A 9,981-nucleotide genomic window follows, 5' to 3' on the forward strand; every position below is an offset into this window, starting at 1 on the left:
GATGTGATGATAGATTGTGAAACAGTCAGATGTGGGAGGGGAAAGTGTCTGATTCACCTGTTTTTACTGTGTGTGTGTGTGTGTGTGTGTGTGTGTGTGTGTGTGTGTGTGTGTGTGTGTGTGTGTGTGTGTGTGTGTGTGTGTGTGTGTGTGTGTGTGTGTGTGTGTGCGTTTGTGTCACCCTTATCTCTATGGCCAGGAGGCGTCATTATACATTAACACTACATTACAAGATACATTACCTCACGTATGATCAGGTGTGGAGGGAGATGTTGAAAGATGAGGAGGGAGCACGACACACCCCCTTCCTTTTACTCTGCTACAGCACGCTACTGCAAGCATGACAGATCAGTGAAAATACAGAGTTAGAGAGAGAGGGATAGAGAAGAGAGAACACGTGGAGAGAAAGAGGAGTACTGAGAAAAGTAGGAAGAATATATACACCATCAAGACTAGAAGAAATGAAATAAAGGAAGTCTGTCCCTGCCTCTTCTCCATCTCTTTCTCTACCCCAGGATTAGGACTATTTGGTGAGTTTTTCAGTCTTCCCTCTTTCGTCCCCAACCACCCTCCTCATTGTGGTCCGGTCAGTCAATGGGAATAGACAGTAAAATAAAGTACAGTAAAGTAATGCAATATCAAGTAAAGTAAACTCTAGCAGGAGCTATCAGCATGCCTTCAGATAACAAAATATATAGATATGGTTTGATAGTCCTGGGGCAGTATGTATCCTATTAAGCCTCTCAAAGTGCTGATTTAGGATCAGTCTGCCTTTCAGATCATAATAAATGCAAATACATGGACAGACGGGGACCTGATCCTAGATCGACACTCCTACTCTGAGACACTTGATACACACATACCCTGGTGTGTACTTGACACCACATTAAACATTCTAATTGTTTGCAGAAAGTAGTACTGTTGTTATTTAATTGTTCGGTGGATGTGACCAGCTGTTCTCAATTGAACATCACATGAGTGATAATGAGCCCAATAGCAACTCTATGAATCAGTCATATCCTCGCTCCTCGCTTTCTCTTCTCTCCCTTTCTCTCTAAGGTATGTATAATATGCTAGTGTGCGTAGGAGCTTTTCTACTGTTGTGCCCAAGAGCAGTCCTAACTTGTTTCTCTCTGTGAGTCTGGGCCCTTTTGAGTGTGTCAGCTGTTGCTCTCAATGGTGGGGAAAATGATACAGTGTTCTCTACACACAGTGTCCATTTAGCCGTGACCCCACTCTCTAAAAGGTTTCTCTCAGGGAGAGTTGGTATACACAAAACAACACATTTCCAATTCACAAGGTGTATAATACGGTCGTGTAAATGTGTGAAAGAGGACAGATAAGCACTCTACAAATAGAGTTATAGGACTCATTGTTGTATCTGTCCCATCATGGTGATTGTGACATGCAAAAACAGGTCCACTAGCTAACTCTTGGTTCTACAGTACAATGCACACGATTAGTACTCTAGCTAACTCTATGGGACTACAGTACAATGCACACGATGAGTCCTCTAGATAACTCTATGGGACTACAGTACAATGCACACGATGAGTCATCTTGATTACTCTATGGGACTACAGTACAATGCACATGATGAGTCTTCTAGATAACTCTATGGGACCACAGTACAATGCACATGATGAGTCCTCTAGCTAACTCCATGGGACTACAGTACAATGCACAAGATGAGTCCTCTAGCTAACTCCATGGGACTACTGTACAATGCACATGATTAGTCTTCTAGCTAACTCCATGGGACTACAGTACAATGCACATGATTAGTCCTCTAGCTAACTCCATGGGACCACAGTACAACACACAGAAGTCTCCCTGAACTGTCTAATACTCTACAGATCTATTCTCTCACGACCTGTTACAGAGCCTAGCTAGCCGTGCACTTCTAAGCCATGCTTGATATTTAACGCATAAATGACATTGTAGAAATTAATTAATTGACTCCCACACCATAGTACACACTCATAATCACTCAGAATTACAGCAGAATTACAATAAGAACTACTGTGAGGGTGCAAAGAGGTTCATTTGGGATTTGTGTGTGTGTGGGCGCCTCTGAGTCCTAGATTATAAGGATTGTTCTTTTACTGAGTAGCCTAGTGGTGAGAGTGTTGGGCCAGTAAATGAAAGTTCGCTTGTTTGAATCCCAAACTGACAAGGTGAATAATCTGTCAATATGCCCTTGAGAAAGGTACTTAACCCTAATTGCTCCTGTAAATCGCTCTGCATAAGTGTCTGCTAAATGACCAACAATTGTAAACAATAATAATTTAAATATTTTCGATGTGTGTTGAATTTCTGTCAAGTTATTACTTGATAAGACAAGAACATTAAGATTTACTTAGATGTGCAATGTACTGTAATATTTGCATATAGCCCATGTATAGTATACAGTGTGTGTGTGTGTGTTCATGTGCACCAGGGGAGGCTGGTGTGAGGATATATAGGAGGGCGGGCTCATTGTAATGGCTGGAATGGAATAAATGGAATGGGGTCAAACGTGTGGTTTCCATATGTTTGATGTGTTTGAAACCATTCCACCTATTTAGCTACAGCCATTACCATGAGCCCATCCTCCCCAATTAAGGTGCCACCAACCTCCTGTGATGTGGACACACGTGAGTTGATTATTATTACAGGTGTGAGTGCATGGGATAAGAGAAGCCTATACAATACCATATTTGCAAGGGAAACACAGGATAGATTAGATTGTCATGTTAAATATTAAACGTATTCTCACGCCATGGCCTTCTCCACACCAAACACTGAGATATAGGATCGTCTGAAATAGTATCTTATGCCCAATAGGGCCAAAGGTAGTGCACTACATAGGGAACAGAGTGCCATTTCGAAGGCAGACAGTGATTTGAAACAGTCCTCGGAGGGAGATGGAATGATTTCTCAAACAAACATTGTAGCTACAAGACTTAGTGTTTATTTTACCAGTCAAGTCTGGTCATGCTGGTTTGGAATTAGAAACCTGTTACAATTCCTCAACACTCCTACACGTGGACTCCTCCCAGTGTTTCAGCCTCAGACAAAATAAAAACACAGGCTTTAGGAAGAAATAACACACAGGTTTCGAGGAATTTATGTCTGTTGCTTTGAAGTTTATTCAGGAAGCTAAAAGATGTAGACATCCTAATAAAAGCTTTTGCAGAATTTGAAGTCAAGTAATGTAGAGTAGAAGGAGTGTGTATGCATGCATACACACACACACACACACACACACACACACACACACACACACACACACACACACACACACACACACACAAACCCACGCATGCACATACACACACAGATACGCACACAAACACGCACGCACACACACGCACATACACGCACACACATACATACACACGCACACACACATGCACCACCCAGTTGCTACCCAACAGGGGAATGTATTCTCCATTAGCGAATCACTCACAGCTATCTGTTAATACCACATCTAAACCCACATTAATACCAGGATGTTTGAATTTGTCCTGAAGGTATTCTCTCTCTCACGCCCTGACTGTGTCTGACTGATCTCCTCTTGTCTTTTCTGTTTATAAATCTACATGATCTATATTAGCTTCTCTCCTCTGTCTACATTATCTTCTCTCCTCTATATTAGCCTCCTCTTCTGTATACATGATCCTCTCTCGTCTGTCTACATGATATTCTCTCCTCTATATTATCTTCTCTCCTCTGTCTCGTGTAGACACACACCAGCATTACTGTCCATTAGGTGTATTAAATATGTTTGAGAGTGAGTGTGATACATCCAGTCAGTCGCTGCCTGCACTCCAGTGGCTTAATTGCAAGTCAAACGTATATTTTAGGCCAGGGTTTCCCAAAGTCAGTCCTGGAGCGCCCCCCGGGTGCACGGTTTAGTTTTTACCCTAGCGCTACACAGCTGATTCACATGACCAACTCTTCATCAAGCTTTGATTATTTGAATCAGCTGTGTAGCGCTAGGGCAAGAAACAAAAATTAGAACCACCACAGTGTCTGAATGGATTATGTGACTGCATCCTCTTCAATGCAAATACGTTCTCTGTATCTTTACCACTTAAAGTCCTACGCTCCCAGCCTCTCATACACCTAAGCTTGTTTCATACTCTATCAGACCTGCGTTCAAACGTTATTTGAAATCTTTCAAATACTTTGAGCGTTTGGTCTACCATGCCTGGAGTGTCAGATGGGTGGGATTTGCAGTTTTAAGACTGTTCTATTGGGTTATTAAGCCAGGCAAGCTCAATCAAGCACAGGTATTGGAACCCAGGTCTGTATCCTATACCACCACAAACTATTCAACATTGCTGCAGATACAAGTTAGTAACACTTCTACCTCAGTGTTTTCATTGAACCTTTGACCTTTCTGTCCCTTGCAGATCACCGCCATGGCCCACAACCAAACCATCCCCCAAATCATCCCTCCATCCATCACATCCCTCACAAAACCCTCCTTGTCCCTTTCTCCGTTCTTCTCCACTACGCCCCCCTCCCTGTTCCTTTCCGCCTCCATCCACGTCCGTAACACCACTATGTCTGTTTTCGCGGCAAACCAAAGCATTGTGGGTAATACCACCTCCACAACAGTAGGGGCGCTCATCCTAGGTCTGGTGTTTCTCCTTGGCGTCCCTGGCAACCTCTTCATCATCTGGAGTATCCTGGCACGGGCCCGCCGCCGCTCCGTCACCACCCTCCTCATCCTCAATCTGGCAGTGGCCGACGGCTCGCTCATAGCGCTCACGCCATTCTTCATCGTGTACCTTGTGAAGAAGACATGGATTTTTGGCGATATCATGTGCAAGGTGGAGGCTCTTCTTTTTGTTGATTGCCGCATTCCAGGCAGACTACACTGTAGACATCTGCCAGATCTCACAACGCCTGTATAGGTGTTTAACATATCTGCTTACCACATCATATGAAATAGCAATCTGATGCCCGACTGCGCAGTCGATGACGTAGCACGCAACCATTGGTTGATGCAACGCAATGACTGCAATGTAGTCTGCCTGGAATGTAACCAATATGTAAATGTTCCAATGATGTCATTTTCTGCCCAGGTGTTTGAAAACACCCATTGACACTTGACATGCAGTGAGTACATTTTCATTGAATCCTTATCCTTTTGAAATGACAAGAAAAAGCTGCTCTCTTCTTGTCTGGATCAGATACTCTTCTACCTGTGCCTGGCCAACATGTACGCCTCCATCCAGCTGATCATGCTGATGAGCCTGCATAGGCTGGTGGCTGTGGTGTGGCCTCGGCGCGTTGCTGCCCTCGCTGGCCGGAAGGCAGTACTGCGGTGGGTGCTGGTACTGTGGATCCTGGTGCTGGTCGCATCCATCCCCGCGTTGCTGTTCAGGCACCAACTGACGGCCACGTACCCCAACAGGAGGAGCCGTATGGTGTGTGAGTCATTTCACAAGCAGCAGAGTCAAGTGAGTGACACTTACTTCCTTATTTACCAACTGAATTCATTCCTTACTTTGCTAATTATCTTCACTCCTGGAGTGACTGACAGGGGAGGGGGAAAGAACAACCAATCAAACCGTGAATGTATTTCAGGTGAGGGAACAAAAAAGTACGGACTTTACATGAGAGCTTTCTATCACCGTAGTTACCTGTTTATTCCCATTCTTATCTGTAGTCAGATCATCCATAAAAACATTGCAAGGTATGGAGTTTACAGTACACTGATTTTGTATACAGTCAGGCCCATAAATATTTGGACATTTACCAAGTTGTTATTATTTTAGCTGTCTACCACAGCATATTGGAGTTGAAGTTAAATAATGAATAGGCGCGGAAAGTGCAAACATTCAGCTTTAATGTGAGGCTATTTACATCCAAATTGGGTGAATGGTGTAGAAATAACAACACTTTTTATATGTGGTCTGAGCCTTTTTAAGAGAGCAAAAGTAATTGGACAATTTGTTGCTCAGCTTTTCCATGGCCAGGTGTGTGTTATTCCCTCCTTTGTTCATTTACAAGTAAGCAGATAAAAGGTCTAGAGTTGATTTCAAGTGTGACATTTGCATTTAAAATCTATTGCTGTTAACCCTCAATAGGAAGTTAAAAGAGCTGTCACTGCCAGTGAAGAAAGCCATCATTAGGTTGAAAAATGGTACATTATTCAAAATAAAGAACGCACTGCCGAGCTCAGGAACATAAAACAACTGTGGTGGATGATAGAAGAATTATTTCCCTGGTGAAGAAAAACCCCTTCCCAACAGTTGGACAGATCATTAACACCCTCCAGAAGCTAGGCTTATCTGTGTCAAAGTCAACAATGAAGAGAAGACTTCACCAGAGTAAATACAGAGGGTTAACCACAAGATATAAACGATTGGTAAACCTCAAATACATGAAAACCAGATTAGAGTTTGCCTTAAAAACACTAAAAAAGCCTATACAGTTCTGGAACAACATCCTATGGACAGATGAGACAAATATTAACTTGTACCAGAATTCAGATTCAGCCAAATGCTTCAAAACTCATTGGACGGCGCTTCACAGTGCAGATGGACAATGACCCGAAGCATACTGCGAAAGCAAATCAATACTTTTTTTAAGGCTAAAAAAGTGGAATGTTCCGCAATGGCCAAGACAATCACCTGACCTGAATCCAAATGAGCATGTATTTCACTTGCTGAAGGCAAAACGCCGCAAGAACAAGCAGGAACTGAAGTCAGCTGCAGCTAAGGCTTGGCAGAGCATCACCAGAGAAGAAACCCAGCACCTGGTGATGTCTAGGGGTTCCAGAATTCAGGAAGTCATTGACTGCAAAGGATTTGCAACCACACATTAAATCTCACTATTTAATTTATGATTTTGTTAGTTTGTCCAATTACTTTTGAGCCCCACTTACACTTAAAGCACATCTTGATTGTTTCCTTTCAAATCCATTGTGGTCGCGTACAGAGCCAAAATGAGGCAAATTGTGTCACTGTCCAAATACTCATGGACCTGACTGTATATAGTGTCACTAATGCTAACCGATCAAGGGGATCTCTATGCTGATACAGTACACGTCCCATTCTCTCAGCGCAGGTGGTGCTCCAGTACACGTTGGAGACGGTGCTGGGATTTGTAGTTCCTTACGGGTTGATTGTAGGCAGCTACATCTGCATCCTGCGGAGGATCAGACAAACCAGGTCCACTGCTGTTTTACTATCTTCCTTTTATTTCTGCCTTCATTTCATATTTGTCTAGATGTATTGTTTTTATTTTCTCACATTTTACTATTAGTTATTATTTATTCAAGCCAGTGAAGTTGGGTGAAATCCTATTGTATTTGTTGGCATTCATTATTATTATTTAGGTTATTTTGTGAAAAATGTGGAGAATTAAAAAAAAATCCTGTTTGATGGTAGGGGGAATATTTTGCATGATGGTAAAGGTCCAAGGGCCACACACTCGCATGCAATGCCATGCCAATTGGCCACATGGTAACGCTATAACAAGTGATTGAGAAAACTAACTTTTTAAAGGCCATTCCCCTCACTCCGTGTGATCTAGAGTCCTGAAATCTGGACCATTTGCAGCAAGGACCATTAAGGTCTGTCATGATTTTCCACCATTTGGAATTCGTGGAAAAACACTTAAAACTCTGTATAAAAAACGTTTGATTTGATTTGACCAGGTTCAGGAGGAGGATCCACAGTGAGAAACTCATCCTAACCATCGTGGTCACCTTTGGAATCTTCTGGCTGCCCTACCATGTCATCAACATTGTGCAGGTAGGGTGTGTGTGCGTGCGTGTGTGGGGTGTTTTGTGTGTGTGTATGTCTGAGTTATAGCCAGGGCCTCACACTCCTTAACGGGGCTGAAACAGTAGGTCCCGCTGTAACTGGGCTGTCTGTTGTGATGAAATCTGTTCTCATAGATGGAATATGTCCTTACAGGTTGCCGCAGCACTTTCTCCTCAAGATTCAGCTATAAAAGCAAGGTAGGCTTTCTGAAAAGTTTTTCCTATATTACTGTTTCATAAGATCCTCACCTCATCACATATATAATTTGTAGTGTATTGTTATCAAATCCCTAACTACATTTTAATAAAGAACAATGAACAACCATTTTTTGCTGTTTTCATATCCACCCTTCCTCCAGACTGGACCTTATCTGGCAGTCCTGCCGTGCGGTCACATCGGCCCTGGCATTCATCAGCAGCTGTGCCAACCCGGTCCTGTACACCTTCGCCGGCAAGTCCTATATCCGGCGGGAAGGCTTTGCCTTCATGGCCCGTCTGTTCGAGGGCACTGCACTGGACTCTGGGACCAGGAAGAACCGACAGAACAGCCAGAACAGCCGAGAGAGAGACAGGGATGTAGAGGGGTTCGGGCTGAAAGAAAAGGAAGGAGAGCTAGAATCCACGACCAGCGCAAATGTTGTGAGCCCCATCTGTGTGAAACCTGTGAAAAATGGCAAATAGTGACACTCTGGGCTGGTAGTTGGACGCTATGGTGGCGGAAGCTATTTTGATGGGAAAACACTTCCTAAGACTGGTTTCCTGCAATTCGCCCTCGGCAGCCACTAGATGTAAGTACAAGTCATGTTTCCTAATGGGTCATGACTGACTTACTGACTGAACCATATCTCTGTTTTTAGAGGTGGTGCTTCAAGCTCAGCAGGTGAGGGGGGTGAACTTTATAAATGATCTTACCGGTATGTCTTGTCTGTCTGACTGACTGTCTCTTTTTCTATATTTGTGTGTGTGTGTGTGTGTGTGTGTGTGTGTGTGTGTGTGTGTGTGTGTGTGTGTGTGTGTGTGTGTGTGTGTGTGTGTGTGTGTGTGTGTGTGTGTGTGTGTGTGTGTGTGTGTGTGTGTGTGTGGTATACTGCTGTAAGTACAGTAAAAAGAGCACTGTAATATTTTCATACTTTTTTTGCTTCATATATTTTCTCAAAAGCATTAAGACATGTTGCCATGTTGGGCCAGAGCAAGAAAATAAAACACAATTTTCTCAGATTAGATTGGGCTGCCATCCATTGATTAGGAAACTCTTAAAGGGAGAAGAAGACAACTCACAGAAGAGTCATGACTGGCTGGCAGGCAATAGCATGCAGGTCCTTCACAGTCTCTCCAGTCATTTCTTTACCTTCAGGCCATTCTTTTCCTTCTTTCTCCTCCCCCTCTCTTTTTCCTGGAACCGTTCTCCCCTTTTTTACCTCTTCATCCAGCTCCCCAACTCCTTCGTTCTCCTCTTTCTCTCTCCCGCTCCCATCATGCTGGTCTCCTGCTGGGCGTGTCCATGCTGGAGGCTGTCAACCTCCAGCAGCTGTGCCCCCCCCTTTGAGCCTGCCATGGCGTAGAGCAGAGGGTTGACAGCACTGCTGAGATAAGCTAAAGCTGTGGCCACTGCTCTGGCCCTCAGACAGAACCCCTTGCAACCCTGGGAATGATCCGGAGAGACCGGTCCCCACTTGAAACAAGGAAATCATGTCTCATTTTTACCTTGAATAATGACAATAAAACATTTGTGGGAACTTTGAGGAAATACAGCCGATGTTTATATTAATGTGATTTTTTCAGTCTCACTCTCATACAGTGTGGTATTAGCTCTGGGTAATTATGGCATAGTAGAAATACAGTCGATGTTTATATTAATGTGATTTTTTCAGTCTCACTCTCATACAGTGTGGTATTAGCTCTGGGTAATTATGGCATAGTAGAAATACAGTCGATGTTTATATTAATGTGATTTTTTCAGTCTCACTCTCATACAGTGTGGTATTAGCTCTGGGTAATTATGGCATAGTAACCATTGCTCATGTGCAGCACATTGACAACGTGGTATTGAGTCCAAAATAGGGCAAAGGTCACCACTATCAGGGCGAGGATGCGGTTGTTCTTCCTGTAGGTGCGGTGGTGCCAGCGGGTGTGGCCGGATACTAAAGTATGAGCAGATTGCCATGATGCCGAAGGGGACCAGGAACGCAACGACCGTCTCTAGGGAATAACGA

The 9,981-nt window shown here is 43.5% G+C and overlaps 1 protein-coding gene across 1 annotated transcript; it reads left to right on the plus strand.

The window, feature by feature from the left end:
- Nucleotides 1-300: 300 nt before the first annotated feature.
- Nucleotides 301-9,515, plus strand: LOC106578014 (leukotriene B4 receptor 1). Its single transcript, XM_014156542.3, has 7 exons — nucleotides 301-530; nucleotides 4,401-4,823; nucleotides 5,187-5,456; nucleotides 7,069-7,172; nucleotides 7,661-7,757; nucleotides 7,923-7,966; nucleotides 8,128-9,515. The coding sequence occupies exons 2-7, from the start codon at nucleotides 4,410-4,412 to the stop codon at nucleotides 8,447-8,449; spliced, it is 1,251 nt and encodes a 416-aa protein (XP_014012017.1). The 5' UTR covers nucleotides 301-530; nucleotides 4,401-4,409; the 3' UTR covers nucleotides 8,450-9,515.
- Nucleotides 9,516-9,981: the final 466 nt, after the last annotated feature.

Source organism: Salmo salar, chromosome 18 (genome assembly GCF_965601325.2).
Source record: "Salmo salar chromosome 18, fSalSal1, whole genome shotgun sequence".
Lineage (NCBI taxonomy): Eukaryota > Metazoa > Chordata > Actinopteri > Salmoniformes > Salmonidae > Salmo > Salmo salar.

Excerpts from the sequence above, each read along its gene's own strand:
- LOC106578014 (XM_014156542.3), top strand. The coding sequence starts at position 4,410 with ATGGCCCACAACCAAACCATCCCCCAAATCATCCCTCCATCCATCACA. Across the intron at positions 4,824-5,186 it reads TTGGCGATATCATGTGCAAG|ATACTCTTCTACCTGTGCCT; the intron begins GTGGAGGCTCTT and ends TGTCTGGATCAG. Across the intron at positions 7,758-7,922 it reads ATGTCATCAACATTGTGCAG|GTTGCCGCAGCACTTTCTCC; the intron begins GTAGGGTGTGTG and ends ATGTCCTTACAG.